The 21,573-nt window shown below is 46.3% G+C and overlaps 1 protein-coding gene across 2 annotated transcripts in view; it reads right to left on the reverse strand.

Moving 5' to 3' along the window:
- ADCK1 (aarF domain containing kinase 1) overlaps nucleotides 1-17,590 on the reverse strand; it is a 99,804-nt gene extending 82,214 nt beyond the window's left edge. The window contains exons 1-3 of one of the 2 annotated variants that reach the window (XM_037503765.2): nucleotides 17,530-17,590; nucleotides 12,916-13,060; nucleotides 10,757-10,840 (exon numbers count right to left, since the gene is read on the reverse strand). In XM_037503765.2, the coding sequence (XP_037359662.1) occupies nucleotides 10,757-10,840; nucleotides 12,916-13,020 (189 nt within the window). In that variant the 5' untranslated portion in view covers nucleotides 13,021-13,060; nucleotides 17,530-17,590. Of the gene's footprint in view, nucleotides 1-10,756; nucleotides 10,841-12,915; nucleotides 13,061-17,529 lie in introns of those variants that run through there. The other variant, XM_054691899.1, reaches the window with a different exon arrangement.
- Nucleotides 17,591-21,573: the final 3,983 nt, after the last annotated feature.

Genomic DNA, 21,573 nt, shown 5'->3' on the forward strand with positions numbered 1-21,573 from the left:
AAAAGCCACTGAGGGCTCCAGGACTCCTCCTTTACCTGGTCTGCTGGATCAGAAAACCTGTACTGTGCCCATTCTTGCCTCTACAATTGGCGTAGTCGGCAGGATGATCCATGCAGATGCGTATGGAGCCCTCCGAAGACCTGGAGGGACTAAGTAGTAACAGACTGTGTTTGCCTGTGACGACACTGGAGGCATCAGGGCGGCACAGATGGACAAGGTCCGGGAGCTGCGGGATGACACCTCGCCTGCAGGAGACCCCCGAGATGACCAGCCAACAAGCCCTGAGGCAGCAAGAATCGTTGGGGAAGAGAGGACCACGATTCGGAGCTCACCAGTGCTGATGCAGGGAGAGGCCAACAGACTCGGACTAATGGACTTGGACTGACAATCCCGCCAGAAGGCGGAGGACCTTGGCAGGTTATGTTTTTTTGAGAATCTGGGGGTGGCCAGTGGGCCTTGATGGCCAAAAGCAGACTGTGTATGCCCAGCAGCTAGGCAGAGGAGAAAAGCCAACTGAGAAGGCAAAAGCTGGTACTGATGCTAAGATTGGGAAGCCCTGAGTGGCTGTTAAGCACTAAGTAAGCTGAGGAAGGTCAGTGAGTCTCGTAAATTCACCTGTGGGTGATGCCCTGCTCATTGTCAAGTGAGGGTGAGGAGCTGAGAAATTCGTCCTTGGGGAATGGGTGGGGAATGTGGCTTGGGGTGGAGCCCAAGCTGAATATAGAGTTTGTATCCAAGGATCCCTGACCCATGTGCTTGTGCAATGGGTTGGCCTGAGTGCAGGGGTCTGCGAGTCGCATTGGTGGCTATGAAAGCTGAGTGTTGGAGTGACCACAGACAGAAACCCTGAGGGTTGGGCGATTACCCCCAAAGAGTAGAGAATCCCCAATCCAGGAGTGAGTGCATCCTGGGGGTGGATGCGGTGTGTGGTTTGTGGCTGAGACCACAGCCAGAGAAGGTCAGGAAGCCTGATGGCTCCTGGCATGTGACAGAGATGTCAAGTGATTTCCCCTCCCTTGTATGAGCAGTGCCTTCAGCAGCAGAAGTGGTGAATCATCTGCTGGTACCAATAATTGTCTTTTGCCACTAGGTTGGTGCCCTGCCTGGACTTATTTGTGTTCTGTTGTATTTTGTTACACTGTGATATATATTATTTGCTTTTGTGGGCCATGGCTGCAGTTTGTATTGCCAAGAAAAACGTATATGACTTGAATAGACTGTATGGTAGAAAACCCTGAGGGGGTGGACTGTAGGGTAAGGAAAATGTATCAGGCTTTTCTGCCCTCCCACCATCAGGATAGATGACGGATCCTTGCTGTCCTGAATGTGTGCCTGATGGTGGGCACCTGGAGTAGGGTGTAGGCATATGTAGATGGGATTCACCTAGGCTAAGACAGGGCTTTTAAGGATGGCGTCACGGGGACACCAGCAGAAGCCAAGAACGAATGGAAGCCGAGAGAAGAAGAGAAGCAGAGAGAACGCCAGAGAGCCTAGATAGAGTGAGGATTGGCTGGGGGTTGGGAGGACTGCCAGCCTCCCAGCCCCCAGCACTCCTGCCTGCTGTATGCCTGGTAAATCTAAATTAAAAGCCTGCAAAAACCACTGAGGGCTCCAGGACTCCTCCTTTACCTGGTCTGCTGGGTCAGAAAACCTGCACTGTGTCCATTCCTGCCTCTACACCAGGACACAGCAGCAAGCAAAAAGACTGTAATCCTGCCCTCCTGGAGCAGATTTCTTGTGAGTGCCAAAGACTGTCAATTACCTCTTATCCCCGCAAGACAGACATGGTACACCTGGCACCTGACACAGCACTGGCACACAGTAGGTGCCCAAAACTGTTGGAGCACAATTGACCGTATGAACAGTGAATGGCTCAAGGGCTCTGTACCCTGACCAGGCGCAGCACAGAGACATCCTGTGTACCCCATAGTGTGGATATGAAGATCTGCCCTATAAGCTAGAAACTGAAGGGAAGAAGAAGTCTGGAAACAGTCTAGGAGCGCCAGAGGGCCAGTGCCCTAGTTCCCAAACAGCATTGTCTTAAATTAGCCTCGCATATGTCCCACTATTATCAGTCAACAGTTTATTTGTGTATTTAAGTGAAGTTATTCTGCTAATTGGACATATGTCTCATGGTTCTACAAGGAAAAGTCTATTAAAAAGTCTTGCTGTAACAGACAAGAGCTTTGAGGGTAGTTTTATTCAGGGACAGGAAGGGAGCTGAGTGGATTTTAATTTGGTAGAAAATAGCTACTTGGGGCTAAGACAGTGAGAAGCAGGGAATCGAGAACAGGCTATTCGATTATTACTGTTGTTAACAAGCGTCTCGATCACCCTTGCAGCTGTAGAGTGCCTTTCATCAACTTTATTAGCTGTATGATGGCCTTCCATTTACCCCTGCTATTTCAGCGATCCCCATTTTGGAGACGTGGCCACTGAGGCAAGAGAGATGCATCTCCCACAGGCCAATGTGTCTGGCCTCCTAGGCCCTGTGGCCTAACCTTCTGAGCTCATTCAGGCGTGAGAATTTCAGAGATGGAGATGAGCAGAACAAAATGTTTCAGAAGCAGAGGGCTGAAGGGGGCAGGAGAGAGGTGGGAGAAAACAGTGGTTTCTCAGGAACTGACAATGGACTCAAAATTGCACACACACCCTTCCCATGCAGCAAGGAAATCCACACCATCCAGGTGAGCGCCAAAGGCAAGTGCTGATAGGTGGGACAGGCTCCTGAGTCACATTCTTTGAGGTTGACACTGACACCCTGTAGTGGGAGGAAAGGAGAGAGGGTACCCCCACATATTACCCCCTAACCTGTGACTGTGACCTTATTTGGAAAGGGAGTCTTTGCAAATGCAATTAAGTTGCAAAGTTGAGATGAGCTCATCCTGGATTGCCCAGGTAGGTCCTGTAGTCAATGACAAGTGTCCTTCTAAGAAAGAAAAGAGAAACAGGCAGAGAATAAAGTGAGGCAGGCACAGGCAATGCCTGGGCCACCAGAAGCCACAGCAGCAAGGAAGGATTCTTCCCTGGCATCTCCTGAAGGAGCAGGGCCTGTGTGCACTGTGATTTTGGACTTCTGGACTTAGGAGCTATAAGAGAATAAACCTCTATAGTCGCTTCCACCCGACTTGTAGTAAATTATCACAATAGTAAATTAATATACCTGCTTACTAGCTGTGGCCCCTTGAACAAGTCATTAAACACCTTGTGCCTCTATTTCTCCATCTATAAAATGAGGGTGATGACATTGTTGTGAAGTTAAAGGAGACCCCTTGAGATTTCACAACACAATCAACAAACACACTTGTGTAAGAATCACCCCATTTTTCCTAGGGGTCCCATTGATGAGGATGGACCCCACCAAGCCTCTCCCCAGACCATACTTCCAAGAGTCCACTTCTTTGGAATTCTCCCCAAATCAGAGAGGCTTTAGGGTCAGGACCACTGCAGACTGCTATGCAGGTTTGCAATGCAACGCTCAGAAAGGTTTGGGTAGGCAAGTCTGAAATGGAGATGTTTGATTCCATCACAGATTCTGTCTCCCTACTTCTGAGGCCTGGTCCTCAGATGACCCAGTCAGAAGAAATTAAATGCAGCTCATGCAGCTCATGCTTCTGCAGAAATTATCACAAACTCTGAGAAAGCCAGTCACCAAGACAGCAAAAATTCTATTTCCCTCCTCCTCTATGCAGAAAACTTCAAGCAAATGTTCGATGATGACATACAGCAGCGGCAAAAGAGGGTCTGCGGGACAGGGTATGTGAAAACACCACAAGCTTCCGCACCAGAGTGGCAGACACAGCGCATGCAAAGGAACAGCGGTATTATCAGAAACCACTCATCCAGAGGCGGCCTGACCAGCCTGGGTTAGGCGCCTCCAGCGCAAGCTCCCACCCCCACTCCTCTCACATGGGAGCTGCTGCTGTCAGAGGCCAGCGCTGGAGTAGAGACAAATCAATCCTCCTGCAACTGGTGATTTCACGCCTGCTTCCCCCACCAGACTGTGAGCGTGTAGAGGGCACAGGTCAAATCTTAGTTCCCCTTATAGCCTCGAGCTTCACACAGGCCCCGGCGCATAGCTAATGCTGGTCAAATAATAGACAGATGGGAGAATGGTGAAGACAGGTCCTGGTTTGGCCAGGGAAATCCCCAGGTTTCAGAGAATATTCCTAAAGGAGTCAGACATTACTACAGTTCCCCTCTCAGAGCAAGAGATCTTGAAAATGCTACTGAATTTTACAACATTCACTAAACTGGTACTATGGTTATCTTCCAAACTGGCAGTTGTTCCAATAGCTTGTGTTGAAATCCTTTTCTAAAGCAAGAGCTGAATCTACCGATTCCTTTGGGGGATCTACACTCCCTTCCATTGGAGGAGTGCAAATATCTTGTTGAATTAATTGTTGAGTTGATTGGTTAAATGAATAAAAACCTCCCTTGCCCTTCTTCCTCCACCCCTGGGTTTCCCAAAGCCAGCCCAGCAGCATGCCTCGGGGCTCACACCAACAGGGGCAGGTGCTGGGAGCAACAGTCTCAGCAGCCATAGCTAGATGACATTTCTGGTTCTACTTTCTCTCCAACTTGGTGCTTCCGCCAGGGCGGAGGTGGACCACAGGGGGACAACCGAGTATAAACTGCAAAGGAGACTGGGCAAGACTGACATGGCCAGTGACCGGCCACAAACCTGCAGGAAGAGGGAAAGGCTGAGATCACATCAGTCCTCCAAGCCTCTAATTCCATGTCTCTACTTTAGAGTCTTGAGCCAGCTGATGCCAAAGCTGTCCTTCCCAAGTTCAATGGAATAATTACAAACGAGCCATCATTCCAAACTTAGCCCCTCACTCTACTCCTCTGACCAGTGTCCACTGGTCTCTTTGCACCTAAAACCCCCTACCATAGGCCATGGTTCCAAAGTCTGACAGCATATGACCCCTCCCCTTCAATGCAGATTTCCAAATGCCAGAATTGTAACCCCATCATCAAGCCCAAAGTAGCCTGTGTCTCTGCACCTATTATGGGAGAAAATGTACACAAAAGCAGTGGAAGGCTAAAATGAATTCTGGAATTGAAGCTCTCAAGTGTAAAGGTCAGCAGAATTTAAGGGTTAAAAGGCTCTTAGCACAAATTGACACCTACCTCTCCTTAGGCTGGTAAGTCCTGCAAGTGGGCCTCCTACCCTAAGCTTCATGCCTGCCGGCACATGGAGAGGACCCCATCAGAGGTGCAATGCCTCTCCCTTCCTCCCCCTCACTTAGTGGGAGGGGGACTTACCAATCGGTTGATGAGTTTGGGAAAAGAAACCCAGCATGCCCAGCTCTCCTGGCCTTTTGGGATCTGTGCATTTGCAGAGCACTGGTATTCAGCTTCTACCCCCATCCAGAGACAGAGAACCTTGTTCTGCCAAGTCTGTGCTTGGGGAGATAAGTCCATCAGTCCAGGGTTGAAGTTAAACAAACCCACTCACTCGGATACCCAAGCCACAGGCTCCATCCCAGCATTTACCAGAAATAAAGCTAACATTTTGATCTCTACTGGGCAGAGTTCTACATCTCCTTGGTTCTGCTTCTCAGGCAAGAAGGAAAAGAATATTAATCATTACCTCTTCAAGCCCAAATACCCAGTACTACAAGAACTACAGTGCTGTGTGTGTGGGCATAAATAAGTGCCATGACTACAGGGGTGTGAGGCACACTCAATGCTGACCTGAAGCATCTGATGCCACAGCAGCCCAGTGACCCACTCAGTGACAAGCAAGTGGACTCAGCTACAAACATGCCAGGCACAGGAGCAACCAAGGTCTCTTACGTTAGGACTCTGATTAAAGAAGGAAACGTCATATGTGGTATCTCTCTCTCTCTCTCTCTCTCTCTCACACACACACACACACACACACACACACACTCACACATATACACTCATTGTCTGAAATAAAGTAAAGCTCAAAACACATTCAGTAACTGATCATTTTAAGCATTCTCATTCCCTGAAGGCTTAATAAAACTTTACTCACGGCTCCCTACTGTGTATGGTATAAAACTTAGCTTTCAGTCCATCTGAGACCTAGTTCTAATTCTATTTGCCAACATGCCCCTTCACTCACACAAACCTTAGTCCCCAACAATACTGAACCCACCTCTGTTTCTTACAATATCTAAAATATTGTATATCAACCTCCAGCAAAATCACCTTGTCCCCAATGGTCCATGTTTCACACTCACCCACCTTTCCAAATTCAGCTCAGATGCCCCCTTAATTCATTCAACCTTGCCCATCTCAAGCCACTCTCTGCTCCTATATGCCTTGGGGATATCAACTATTTGGGGGTATACCAGGATTGAACAGATAGGTAAATATAGACAAGAAGAGGCAGGTTTCTAACTGTCTGAGAAATAAGTTACATATAAGGAAAAGGCTAAAACATTTTAACTCTCTGTTAGACTGGAATTAGATATCAGCATGAACTCATTTTTTTTTTAAGATAGACAGACAGACAGACAGATAGATAGATAAAAGTAGATGATAGAAACGTGCAGGCATGAGTGAGTTTGGATGCATATATTTCCCAGTTCTGTCTCCTGGGAGGAACAACGGCACCCCAGTAGCAATATGCATCTACAGCAGCTACACACATATTGGTTTGTCAATATCATTGTCTAATAAAAGAAACCAGGGCTCCTCGGAGAAGTGATTGATTCCAGGGTTGGGACAAGGAAAATACAACATGAATCTGGGAGTGCCAGAAAGTGAAGAAGGTCTTCAAAAAGTAATAGGGACATAGCAAAAGGAGATCCAGGATCAACCTAAGGGGCTTCCAATGGCCAACGCTGGAAAAACTTGAGCAATAAAAATAATGACTGCTTTGATTATAACCTAGCAAATAAAATAAATACCCATGAGTTCATATTGATAAAAACATTTAATTGAGGGAGATAGGACAGCTTTTTCTTATAGAATTCCAATGAACAAATGTAGAAACAAGGAAAATAGAAAATCATTAACTTGAACAAGCCAGAGCCATCTAGAAAAATCTTGTGCCTTTGGAACTCCTCTCTGCCTGGATTAAGGAATCCACAGTGTTTAATTAAGCTTCTCAGCTCTATTCTTACAAACTCAGCTGGGATAAATGCCATCACTTAGCACACAGGAAGTTGAGGCTGGTGGTGGCAGACCTGAGGTCCTGGCTCCAAGTTTACAATGACCCAATTTCTACCCAGCACCACCCAACGCCATCCTCACTCTCTTTAACCCTGGAATTTCTGGATTTCGTGTCTTCCCTTGAATTACTGGTTCTTCTGAGGCCTAACAAAACTCTTAATTATGCTGTAAGATCTGGCATGCTTCTCCAAAAGTCCCCAGTGTATTGGGGCACATTTGGCTGCAAGTAACAGAAAACCAAACTAAAATCAACTTAGCCAAAAAGAGAAGTTCATGGCACATGTAACTCAAAAGTCCAGTGTAGCTTCAGCTTCAGCTAGACCAATGAACTGAAAGGACACATCTTTCCACAATACTGGCTCATGAGAGCTGTCCCCTCATGGTGGCAAGATGGCTGCCAGCAGCTCAGCTAATGAGGTAGAAAAGACAGAGCTATTATTCCCCCAAATGACCTGGAACTGGTGCTCACCGGCCATCCCTGAATCAATCTCTAAGCCAGAGGAGTGGACTCCACTGAAGGCCTACGTCACATACACTCCCACCCTTGGAGCTGTGGGCGGGGTCCCACTGAAATCTCATAGTATATACATGAGATGGATGTGGTTCCCCAAAGGGAAGTTTGGATGCTCTTCCTCAAAACAAGAATGGATCCTGAGCTGCAAAATTAGTATAGGTCCACTATACCCCAACCCCTCGGTGAGAATCAACTCAGTCCTGCCTCCCCTAGCCCACTGCCTAGACATCTGTCCCAGCCATGACTGCTTTATGGACAGGCCAGGTCACACACATCTTCTCTGTTTCCAAGCGTCCTGAGCACCAGGAGTCTGGCTTGTCAAAGCATCTGGGTCCTGCCCCATTCCCTCAGCAGCCTAACAAAGTACCTCTGGGCCCCCAGAGCTAGCTCCTTCACCTTGGCTCCCACCCCTTCCTGATGAGCTGAGTCACTGAGATCCCAGGCAGCTGAGCACTAACCTTGAAAGTCTTCTCAACATCGCTGCCTGCCAAGCTCATCTCCCGGTGCTGGTGTACTCTGGGACCTGGGGATGCGGGCTTGACAGGTAAGATAATTATGTTTTACCCTTCACTCACTCCTTTATCAGTCATGAGGAGGACGAGAACGGATAAGGGCTCTGATGGAAGAACACACTCCTGCAGTATTTACTTGGGCTCTTCAGTGCCAGCCGGCTTCCCCTCCCCAGGCGTAACTCCCAAGGACCAGCCTCCACCCTGTTATCTGGTGCCAGCCACGACAAGCTGCCCTCTTGTCAAATGCCAGTCTGCACTTTCCTCACAGAGTCTCCCAAAGTTGTCAACTTCTCCAGGAGCTGCGGCACTGCTGCCTTTCAGATGACTTACACATGAAGGACAATTGACTTCACGATGTACCCAACACTGCCTGCTCTGCAGAGGGCAGATGGAAAAAGTGGAGCAGGGGAGCATTAAGTTTCAGGTCCTTCACTACAAACTAACATTTCATTCATTCATTCATTTATGCATTCAACAAACCTGTTTTCCAGGACCTACTTGCTGAGGAAGTTATCTCTGGTGTATCCTGGGTACTGTCGTCAGTGCTACAGACATGGAAGCACACAACACAGACCAAGTCTCTGTCCTCACAAAGATTACCTTCTAGTACACATCTGATTTATTCTTGATACATGCTTTTGATAGCTACTTTCACATTTCACAAGGCACTGTCTCAGATATTAGCTACATACTCCTCAGTAAGTAATAAAACCATCTCCAGGCCACAACAAAGAAAATGGCAGCTCTAAAAGGTTATTTTGATGACAAATTTTACATTCTTTCTAGGGCCTCTCCAAAGGCAAGGAATTAGCAGGGTGCAGCCTGGCATTGAACAGACATTAAATCAACTCAGTCCTAGGCATCACTGCTCAAGGAAGAAGATACAAAAAAGAAAGATCTGATCCCCGATATAAAAGAACTGATAGGCTACAGGAAGAGAAAGACACATAACCAACTACCATCTGTGCCAGAAATAAAGAAGATAGAGTGATTATATTCAAATAGGAAGTTATCTCTGGAAGGAAACACAAGAAATAATGATCGCCTCCAGGCAAGAAAATTGGGTACCTGAGGGACAGGGATGGAAGGATCATTTTGTATGTTCAAATATTACATATTCTGAATAGTGTGCCATATGAATCTATTTCCCATTAAATGACACTTTGAGGATGCAATCAGCCAAATCCTGAATGTGGAAAACTCTACAGGATAAATGATCTGGTTTCTTCAACAAGCAAATAGCTATTAAAAAAGAAAGAAAGAAATGGGGGAGGGGGAAATGTTACAGATTTTAAAAGATTTAGGAAATGGGAGCCAAACGACAGAATATAGGTACCTTGTCTGGATCTAGATTTGAACAAACTAACTGTAAAAAGACATTTTGGGGCAAAGACAGATTGAAATATGGACTAATTATTAATGGTTATTAAGGAATTACAATTAATTTTATTAGGTATGAGCCTGGTAATGTATTTTGTTTAAGGGCCCTTATCAGAGGTACATACTGAAGTATGTATAGATAAAATAAATGATGCCTAAGATTTAAATATCTCAGCAAAACATAATAATAAAGAAATGAGTGTATGAAGAAGGGAATAGATGAGACAAGATTTGGCAAAGTGTCGATAATTTCTGAAGCTGAATGACATTCCCATAGGGGTTCATCAAACTATTTCTCCATTTTTGTTAATGGCCAAAGATCGAATAATGAAAAGTTTAAATAAAATTTTTAAAATGGATAATGGTGCATGGTGAATTGGTGATGGAAATTCTATGGGGACTACACCTGAGAAAAGAAAGCAAACATTGTTAAAAAAAAAAAAAAGGTAAAATATATATATAAACAATAAAAAAATTTTATTTTTTTATGAATTATTCCAACTTGGATGATTGACAAGGTGACTATCACAAAGGGGAGGTGTTTGAGCTGCAGAGCAGAAGGATCACTAGGAATTTTCTAAGGGGCAAAGGGCATTCTATGCTGAGCAAAGACGGACGCAGATCTGTAATAAGTCTCTCTCTGGAGGAATGTTAGGTATCTATACTTGACCCCCAAATTCAACTGACGTCCAACAAAAAGACCCTGTGCTCGATGACCCAATTCTCCAGGCCATCTCATTGTAGTATCAAAATCAAATACCCTGTTTCGAGTGAAGACAGAGAGTGTGTGGTTCACCACTACACCCTGCCTTCAGGGGATGGGAAAGCAATTAACCTCTTTGAATTGGGTTTTGCCTGATAGAGCAGTTTGGAAAGGAGCTGAGGTATCTCAGGAATCCCCTCTGAGTCATCCCAGACACTTGTGTTCCCCAGAAACACATACTGCACCTTGCAGAATGACCTCAGTGCCAAGGGATCCAGCTTGATGTCTGCCTGGCACCCTGGCTCATCAGCACTAACACACCTCTCAGTGAAGGAAAAGTTGGTCCTCCCTCTTCCTGCCAAGCTCCAGCCTCCGACCCCACCACACTGCTTCATGCCCACTTCTACAGGCACACAGGAAGCTGGCTGGCTTTGTGGCCACTTCCAGATTCACCCAGTCCTGCTCTGGCTCAGACGAGTCCCACATATTTACCTTGGATTGAAGCTGCAAGTACTCCTCTGAGCCGTAGGGGACACTCCTCAGGGAGGTAAGGTAGTCATAACTGATGACTGCTGTCTGTGAATTAAGAAAGAAGATTTAATGCCAGACATTAAATATTAATCCTCTGTCCAAGCCCTCAGCTGCAAACTCCTGACACAGGCGGGATGTCAGGAGAAGTACAGTCCTACCCCTAAGATGCCCTGCCCCGATCATAGCCTGGATGGGTTCTTTCTGTCAATCAGGGCTCTGCACAAAGGACCCTCTGCAGAAAGCCCCCATCTAAAGTTGCTTCTACCCACCAAAAACTCTCAATTATTTATCATAACAAATCACCACCTAAAATTATCTTGTTCATTTCTTTCCTTGTTTATGGACTGAACTCCACTTTGCTAGAATTTTAGCTTTATAAGGGATTGTCCTTCCTGTTTATCATCATACACCCAGTACCTTTTATAGGCAAACAGGGAAAGGCTCAGTAAATACTAAATAGTTGAATCAATGCTGCTGGATAAGTTTTCCCACCTCTCTGTATCACAAATCAACATAATTTCATACGTAGCTTTGATTCTGGGCCCAACAGAAGTCCCCTTTTTCTTGGGGAATCAGATTACAGGCTCCCAGATAACTCAAGCATGGAGGACCCTTTGCATTAACTGGCAGGTGTGGACCTGCCTTGGTAGAGCTAAGTAACTGAGGCCACTAGAAGTTGAGGGGAGTTTGCATCAACAAGGCTGATACTGAGAGGAGTCTATTCCTTTGTCTGCACCCCAAAGCCTTATTCTATTTGACATAGACTTGTCAGAGGCCAACCAAGAGCTGGTCACTGAGTGGTGCACCAGGCTGACTGAGACCACAGCCCTGACCTTTAAAGAATGCACAGGCTGGGGCCTCCCTGGTGGCGCAAGGGGTTAAGACGCAGCCTATGAAGCTATCCACAGCCACTGCAGCATGATGGAGGTGACCCACATGGCACAGCAGACCTCTCCTGACTCGCTTGCCACTCCCCTCAGCAATGTATTTCAGTCAATCTGCCTGTTCTGCTCTCCACTCTGTCTCTGGTGAATCCTCTCACCCCGCCACACACACCTCTGGCCTGTACCCAAGTTCTTGTGTGCATAAATAAACCTTAAAAAAAAAAAAAGCACAGGCTGGTGTCTGGTTAATACTTTCCCCCTGCCTTTCTGCCTTTCTGACTATTCAGATCCCTAAGATTCCAGTAAACCCTGCTTCCCCCAGGCACCCATCCTGACCTCCAATCCATGGGCTCACTCCTAAGTTTGGGGTCCTATTGTAGTGCTCAACTGAATCACAGATTGTCTCTTTTGGCCCAACCTGGCCTCCATCAATTCATTTCTACTGCTCAGAGAATATAAGACAAAGCTGGGCCCAAAAACGGCACTCAGTAAATGCATGGGAATTCTTTCCTGTCCCATGGCCTGTCTATGCATTGGTTTGTCTTCATTCTATGGTTCAGTTTACACAAAAGGGCAGGTATCCCCACTAAGCCAGGCTAGAGAGAAGAACTGATGACACCAAGTTCTAAGAAAATGGTTAGACAACAACCCAAATGGACCATGTGTCAGAGTATATCGACATCAAGGAGGGAGGATGAGCTCATCCTGCAGCACAAAGGAGACAGAAGCAGGAAGCATGTGGCAATTTATCCAACAGGATGATTCAAAGGAATGTCTGGGAGAGTCGCTCTCAGCAGAAGATGACACGATCACAAAAAATGATGTTCATGAGCAGCTGGAGAAAACATCCACCCATCAAATATTCAACTCAGATTCTCAGCATGGAGATCAAAGGGATCCCCAAAGTTCTCCTAGCTCACATGTTCTTAGTATGAGCCCTGGCTAGAATCATTCACACTAGTTCACTGGAGGGAGACCAAGTTTTCCTGGAACCTAAAATGTAATGGCTTTGGAACGGAGACCCAGGGCAATAGACTCTGTTTAACTCCAGGAATACATGGCAGAGGTCATGCTCAGAGGAATACAGGTATAAGAGGGTGCACATCCACACCTGTGCAAGTAGGTAGAGGGATCTTCATGTAAGGGTGTATCTCCAACAGTGTGTCACCTGCTACAAGTATGAACACCTGCAAGTAATACTGCAGTTCCTCTGCCACCCCCAATGAAAAAACCTACCGTAGCTACTGCTCTGCCCACCCTGATGGCCCCAAAGTCACTAGGGTCCAAGTACTTGTTGCTGTAGAGGTAAAAGCCGGAGGCAGCAAGGCCATGCTGGTCCATGAAGCAAGTCTGAGAGCCCTTCTGGCCATGACACCAGATCCTACAGAAGGAAAGCAAAGAAAGAGGAACGGTTAAGAGATCTGAGGTCAGACCAGCATTCAAAGCCAGGCTCTGCCATTTAATAGGTTGGATTACCTATCAATAGCTTGGCTGTGCCTCAGTTTCCTCACCTGTAAAACCAGATGATACTCACCTCAAAAGTTATTAGTATACAATGAGATTATGAATATAAAATGCTTAGCGTAGTGTCTGGCACAAGTCAACTCTCAAAGTCATTCTCACTCCAACAGTGCCTGGCACAGTTCTAGGCACTGGGAAGAAAGGGAACAAAACAAAGTTCTTGCCCACATAGTGCTGACATTCTAGAAGGGATGACAGATAACAGACCGATACATAATATATTAGGATATCAGGTGGTATTAAGTGCTAAGAAGACCATCAAAGAGGATAAAAGGAAGGGTGACAAATACGTGACCAAGGATGCTATTTTAGGACCTCCCAACCCATGGGTGCCAACCAAGATATTGCGATATTATGAAGCTGCCATGAGCCTTGTCTGCCCAGGTCAGAAGTAGTCAGGCCACAGCCAAGACAGCAGCCGGTCAAAGCAGCCAGGTAATCCCTCCACGCCTGGATGATTTCCAAAATCTTCATTTCAGGGGGAACAGACTGTCCCTCATCTAGACTGTAAGCTTAAGGGCAAACACCATGAAGTGGGCTGTCCACACACACTCCTGCAGGATGCTTCAAAGGGGTTCTGTGTTCACCTGCCCATTGGATCTGTTTCAACAAACTTACCTTCCCCACCAGTGGGACCAGTGGGCTTCCTGCCCTCTTCATACAGCTCAGTCCACCTGGTGGCTGCACCCTGAACCCCATCCTCCTGTTGCACCATTCTCCAGGCTTGTCTCTGTAGGCAAAGAGGCTACCCCTTGCCTCAAGACCACCCCTAGGTAAGGAAGCTGCAGTGCAGTGAAGCAGACACAACTCCCAAAACCCGGTATCTATGCAAATGTCCTCAGTAATAAAAGAAGTGGAAATTGAAAAACATAAAATAGATGATATAGGAGCCCAACTGTGTCTAAATAGACCTGAGCTGGAGTTTTCCATAAGGTGTCAGTGAGTCTTTAACATGCAAATGAGTTGCTTCCCTCGGGGGATTTTTAAAAGACCCTGTCAGCCGTGAAACATGTCAGTGGAAGAAAAACACCTTTCATTATTAAACCCTCCGCTAATGAATCACCTGTCCTTTTCTGTTTACTTGCCTTTTTGACTTTCACCTGAGTTACCTCTCATGATAGAGCACTGTGGTAGGGGGGCGGGGAGGGCTAAGGCCACCAAGACCCTGTAACCTCACCATTAGATAATAATTTTAGTAATAACTACCCTTTACAAAGCCCTGTGCATTCATCATCCCATCAGGTATTCCACACCACCCAGGTGGAATCCCAAAATGAGGAAACCAAGGAACAGAAAGGGTGAGTGATCTGGCCTGGGCAGCTCCGCTGGTAAATGACAGTGTAATAACTGGGGCCCGTCTCTATGAAATGTTTATGAGAGCTGTGTTATTGTCAAATCATTGATAACAATGGAATCCATCTCACTGAAGTACAGGAAACACACCGGCGGAATATGAAACAGGTAACAGGAGTGTCTGGGAAGTTGATGGTCAAATGAAATATCCACCCCCAGCAGAGCAAGGGAAGTACTTAATGTTCATGGGGGCCAATAAGTGGCTAGGCCTTTTCAGTTACCTTCCATGGACCCCTCCCCAAGCCATATTCTGGGACAATAAGTCTAGAATCACCTTGCCCAGCTTGGTACACAGGTAAGAATAGACACAAAGAAAGGCACTTAAGACTCTAATGCCATTATGGGGCCTCCCTGGTGGCTCAAGGGGTTAAGACACAGCCCTATGAAGCTGGAGCCACTGCAGCAGGAGTTCAATCCCCGACCATGGAGGTGGCCCACATGGCGCAGCAGACCTCTCCTGACTTGCCCACTGCTCCCCTCAGCAGTGTATTTCAGCGATTCCACCTGTTCTGCTCCCCATTCTGTCTCTGGTGAATCCTCTTACTCCCCCCACCACACCTTTGGCCTGTACCCCAGTTCTTGTATGCATAAATAAATAAAACTTTCAAAAAAAAAAAAAAAGACTCTAATGTCATTAATCCCGTATAGTGACCACAGCCTCCTCCCATTTCCTGGAGAGACTATTATGAGTATTATTTCTTCTGGTTTGCTCCCAAGACTGGAAAAGACCCAACAATATAATACTCTCAGAGTTCTGGTTTTCAGGAAAACCGGCTTACTGACATGGATAAAGCAATCAAGGAGGATGATACCATCACATCTCAAGTCTGGAAAGATGCTGAACCAACATCCAGGGCCCACTGAGTCGGCTGAGCAGTGGACAGTCAGGCAACCTCGCAGGTAGGTATGCATCCAAATGTAATCACGCTCCCTTTCCTAGCATTGGATGCCCAGAAAGTGCTTGAATCAATATTGTTTAAATAAAGGAATTTCTGGCTAATGCCCAGGTCCCAGAGTAAATGGGGGAAATAAATCTCACTCAGGCAAGGAACAGAAATTCTCCATTCTGTTCATCCTGCAAAAGAGGATCTTAGTGAGGGCCTCCCTGGTGGCGCAAGGGGTTAAGCACCGCACTATGAAGCAATCTGCAGACTCTGCAGCACGAGTTCAATCCCCGGCCAGCCAAGGAGCAACCCACAGGGCACAGCAGACCTCTCCTGGCTCGCCCGCTACTCCCCTCAGCAGTGTATTTCAGTCATTCCTCCTGTTCTGTTCCCCGCTCTGTCTCTGGTGAATCCTCATACCCCCTACCCCACACCTCTGGCCTGTACCTCAGTTCTTATTTGCATAAATAAATAAATCTTTAAAAAAAAAGGGGGGTGATCCAGGGAGAACAGTGGAAAACCAAGTGCAAAGGGTGGGCAACAGGTAAAAGAAGTCAGTCAACTTCCAAGGGAACAGGAACAGTCCAACCTGCTCAGACTTTGCCTGGAATGCACAGTCCAGGTGCATACTGTTAGAGCCCCATCCACAGATAAGGACAGGAGTTTCAGAAAAGGTAAGAAACTCCACAGGGATACCGTAAGTGATGCAGCCAGAACTTGAGGACAGGTGCTCCAACTAAGATTGAAGGAGATCAAGCAGCTTGAGCCTCAAAGTGGGTCACTAGGGCCTCTCGGACATGGAAGTCTAAACCCAGGAGGGTGGGGTGAATAGATGCCTGAACCAAGCACTATTTTCATTTTATGGGATTTCATAGGCCATTTGTCCGACAAAAAAATAAGTATATTATCAGAGAGGAATACTATGCAAACTCTCCCAGTGGACATCAAATCTCTTATGCGCCAGGGCTGTTGAGAAATAGCCAAGCAAATAACATAATATATGGTGTAACTCAGGAAAAATGACCCAAGTGTGGACTACATGGAAATCCATCTATAAAGTAATATGGGGCGGAGTGGCAGAGGAAGAAGTCATATGCACATGTTTACTACAGTTACGGAGGTTAAATTGGCAAAGTGGCAGAAAGGCCCATACCTGGGTGTGAATCGTTGGTGCTTTCAAGTCTTTTTTTTTCCCTATTACACAGTGACACTCAAAAGTGAGTCCCCAGTCCAGCAGCATCCACCTCTGCAGAAGTATGTCAGCAAAACAAATTTTTGCTCCCTATGCCAGCCCTACTGAAGCAGAAACTGGGGTCCAGTAGTCTGTGCCAGCCGTCCAGGTGATTCTCGTGCACACTAAAGTCTGAGGGCATGGCAATGAGAAAATGCTCAAAGAAAACGTGTGACAGCAGGTAAAGACTAATTCACTTCAACGTGGCAACTACTTCCTGAGCATCCACTATGTGCCAAGCATCACAGAGGTGATCGATCAATTCTTGACTTGAAACACTTCCTAATTCGCAGGAAATAAATGCCACTTAATCTGGGGAGTCTTCTAAAGCCTGCTCGGCACACTCAAGCTGTCAGCAGCACCAATTAATTGTGCGAGTCTGCAGCACAGGTCCTGCAAGGTGCTGCAGGTAGCGCGCACTCAGAGGGCAGGTGCGCCCTCCGCGCGGCCAGCGGCTCTCACCCACATCACGCTCCAGTCCCGGCCGCCGGCGCCTGCGCCCAAAGACCGAGGGGGGTGAGGACGTCGGGGTGAGCACCTGCTGCCGTCACCAGCTCGGGAGCTACCTGCCCGCAGGACTGCGCCATCGGTCGCCGGCCCGCGCCGCCGCCCCTGCGGAGCCAGCCTGGCGCGTCGGCAGAGGGGAGGGACCTGCCGGTCACCCCACCCTCGTGGCCGCGCGCCGGGCCCGGGTGACAAGGTCACAGCCCGGGGTCCCTCCCGGCTCCGGCGGCCGCAGCAGCCTGCACAGGGCAGGAGCCCCGCGCGCGCGCACTGGCTGCCCCCGCCCCGGCGCGCTCCAGGCGCGATCTTGGGGCCCCGGCTCTGCGCCCGCCTCCCGGGGGACTAACCCCTACTCACCCCAAGGGAAGCAGAGCCCCGGCGCCGACTTCCCGCCGCTGCCGGTTGGCCGCGGATTCGCAGGGAACTTTGCTCATCTCCACCCCCTGCTTGCGCCTGGCGGAGCCGAGAGGCCGCGCGGCGCGCCGGGACTTGTAGTTCTTGGTGCCCTCGCCCGCGGGGACACGGGCCGAGGGACGCGGGGGCCCGCTGGACCACTCCTTGGTGGGAGGCGGAGGGGGTCCCCCAATACCTGCCATTTGGCCTTGCTTCTTTGTCTGGTCTAGGGGCGCGGGGTCTTCCTGTTTTCAGGAGGATTTTCAAATAGGTCATAGGTTTGTTTTCCCTGGAAGATGAGTTGTGGGTTTGTGTGTTTTTAGGGTATTAGAACAAACAGGGAGGAAGAAATTTGCTGAGAGCTGCTGACTGGTAAGAATATGCTGATTAATCTTAGTTATCGTTGGTCTTCATCTTCATTCATTGATTGACTTCTATTTATCGAATGTTAATTTTCAAGCTGTGCTTTGGAGACGTTCTACAGACTCTCCTACATCGCTTGAGCCACTTCCAGGGGAACACCGGTGAGAAGGGCGTTCATCTAGCAATTCAATGCAATTGCTATCAAATTTCCGGTAGGACTTCTGGACCCTCACCAACTAATCTAAAATTTATTTGCAAACAAATAAAAGGGCAAGGCATAGCCAAACACTCTCCAGGGAGAGTGACATGGTTCACGGACTTCTCCTTCTCTATATCGACATTTTTTATAAAGCTGTAAAAATTAAGAACATGTGGTAGAGTATAGGGACAGACTAAAGTAGGGGTTGGGGAATGCAGCCTACAGAATCCAGAAACAGATCCAGGCATATATGGAATTCTGATATGTGCCAAGCTGGCAATTAGATCAGTGGGGAAAGATAGAATACTCAGTGTATGAATTGAAACAGTGAATTCTCTGTTAGATCCCTAACTCCCCTACCACACACAAAAAAATAACTCCAGGTAAATTAAAGATGTTAAAGGCGAAAAGCAAAATATTTTTTTTCATTTTGTAACACACTTTTGTATTTTTTATTGCATTATGTAGATAATCTGTTTTTGATAAAAATCTTCACATCATACCCACCCCCCACCAAGGTGCTCATGATCCTCCCTTAGAGTCCATTGTGCTCCCCTCCCCCTCTGTAGCTTGGAAAATAGGATTTTTAAAGGAAAACATCCTTATCATCTCAAAGTAGGGTTTTTCTTAAATGACATTGGCACAAGCTGTAAATAAGACATTGATAACTCTAGACAGCGTTAAATTTAAGAATTTCTTCTCATAGGAAGGCATACAGAAAAAGATAAACCACAAACTGGGAGGAAATAATAGCAGTAGTATAGAGTTGAATAGTACAGCCCACCTCAAGTTTAAAATTTATAGGTGTTATGATAAGAAAATAATTTCCAGGTGGCATAAAAACATTATGAAAGTGGTATAAACGAGTGGTTTAGGAAGACAAAGAAGGGAACATTTAGTTTGCCCAGGAAATTTTGAGATATTCTGTAAACTAAGAACTGACTTGTAGACTGGGAATTAAAGGTTGAATAGGGGGCTCCCCAAGTATAGTACTGAGTAGCAACCCAGGCACAGGAAAAAAAATATATGAAAAAGCATAAAGATACGGTAGAAGAAAAATAAAAGACATAAAGCTATTTAATTTTTAATCAAATTTTATTTATTTACCATTGGTTTACAAAACTATATAATTTCAGGAGTACAGCTTTACTCTCTCCAGCTCTTGGGGGGACAGAATGTCCTGAATGAACTCCACAAACTCAGGTTTTATGGGCTCCACCCCACTCTAGGCCAAAGAGATCTGAGGCACCAAGGACTGCAAATCCCATCATGTCATCACCACCAAAGGGAGGATGCTGGGAACGGAGGGTGGAGTTAAACAGCCAGGCCTGGTATATAACCAGACATGTGGGCCTTGGAGGTTGGTTTTTGCCAGCCTTCAACGTGTTCCTGGAACTGGTAGGATGTATTCACCAATGTATTTCTTTCTCCCTGTGTTATTCCTCTCTTTATTTCTCCTTTTTGTAAATAAGCCCTTTACTAACCTTTTGTGTGTGTGCCTGCAGTTGGTCTCATTATAAGTCTTTTTTTAAGTGTGTGGATGAGAACTCACACTCAGGCCAACCTATTTCACATTGGGGTTGCCTGGTAACAGCCTCACTTCCCATTTTTCTGTCCACCTCTCTTACTCTATTCCAGTCACACCAACTTCCTCCCTGTTCTTCAGTCTGACAAACTGGCTGCTATCTTGAAGCCCTTACACTTACTATTCCTCCTTTTCACCAAAGGTCTCTTCTATCCCTGCAGTCTAGTCTCTGTTCAGCATCACTCCTCCAGAGAAGACTTCCCTGATTACCTTTATCTTACCACCTCCACCTCTCCACATTCCCTCAGGCACTCTCTACACCCCTTCCACTGCTTTACTTAGTATAGTTCTCATCAATATTTCAAATTATATCATTAATTTCTTGATGGCCTTTACCTGCCTCCTCTACTAAAACATAAACTCCATCTGAGAAGGAATTTCAATCCATGGTAAGTGGCACAGAGTATCTAGTAGGTGCTAAAAATATAACAGTGAACAAAACAGGTAAGATCCCTGCCCTTAAAGAGAGTCATTTGCTTGGGGTGGGGGAAGAGGAGACCATTAACAGACAAGCAAAGCAATAACAGGATAGTTGCATGATGTAATAAACCCTGTGAAGGAAAGAAGTAGGCAGAGCTGGAGGGTGGCAAAGAGTAACTAGACAGAGACCAGAGAGCCCTCTCCAGGGAAGCTGCAACCTGATAGAAGAAGAAAAGCCACCCGGCCTTGGGAAGAACAGGAAGAATGTTCCAAGCACAGGGAACAAGTGCAAAGGCCCAGGGGTAAGAAAGAGCTTGACATGTTTGAGGAACTGAAGGAACCCAGTGTGACTAAAGCAGAGAAAATGATGTGGAGGAAGGAAGAGAAGCAGGTTGGGACTCGGCTACACAGGGCCTTAGAGGGCTCATCAGATTGGATTTTAGTGAAGTGGGCTAGGAAGTCATTGCAGTTCTTAAACGGGCATAGGGGTAAAAGCCATATGAATTCTTCCCCACAGTTTAAATGAACTTCTGAGATATATCTATTTATATATGCAAATAAATATGGTATCATATTTACATATTTACATATATATGTGCTATCATTCCTCATTTATATAATTATTTGACTACATATATACATACACAATAAAAAATGCCAGATGCTTATCTAAGTGCTTTGAATATGTTTTCTCATATAATTCTCATGAAATATGAAATAGGTGTCATCATTTTCCCTATTTTATTTTTTTTTAAATAATAAATTTTATTTTTATATTCCCCCATACAATTGCAAACCCCCCATTCTGACCCCAATCCCTCCTCTCCCGCCCCCCACCCCCAAAAAGTGTCTCTGGTTCATAGTTTTTTGTTGATTTTGATTTTCACTTTCTTATATTCATTTTCCTGGTCCCTTAAGTTTTCTAGATTCCTGCTATGAGTGAGACCATCTGGTATTTTTCTTTTTCTTTTTGGCTTATTTCGCTGAGCATGATCCCTTCCAGCGCCATCCATGTTGCTGCAAATTGCATGTGTTTATCTTTTTTGAATGCTGAGTAATATTCCATGGTATATATGTACCACATCTTCTTGATCCATTCATCTATTTTTGGGCATTTGGGCTGTTTCCAAAGCTTAGCTATTGTAAATAGTGCTGCTATAAACATAGCATTTTCCCTATTTTATAGTTGAGCAAAGTGAGGCACAGAAAGCTAAGAAATTTGATGTTCACGATCTCTTGGTAAGGGCAGAGCTGCAAGTCCACCCCATGAAACCGACTCCAGAGCCCATACTCCAGAGCCCATACAGCCCACCCTAGTCTTAGTACTTCGAGGAGCAATCATTTGAGGCAACTCTCTGGGGCCAATAAAAATATATCCTGATGTCTTCGAGCAGTTGCAACAGCAAGTAGACTCAGCTCACTGACAGTAGCTCTCAGATTA

This window comes from Talpa occidentalis, unplaced genomic scaffold (assembly GCF_014898055.3).
Source record: "Talpa occidentalis isolate TD23 unplaced genomic scaffold, MPIMG_talOcc4v2.1 talOcc4.11, whole genome shotgun sequence".
NCBI lineage: Eukaryota > Metazoa > Chordata > Mammalia > Eulipotyphla > Talpidae > Talpa > Talpa occidentalis.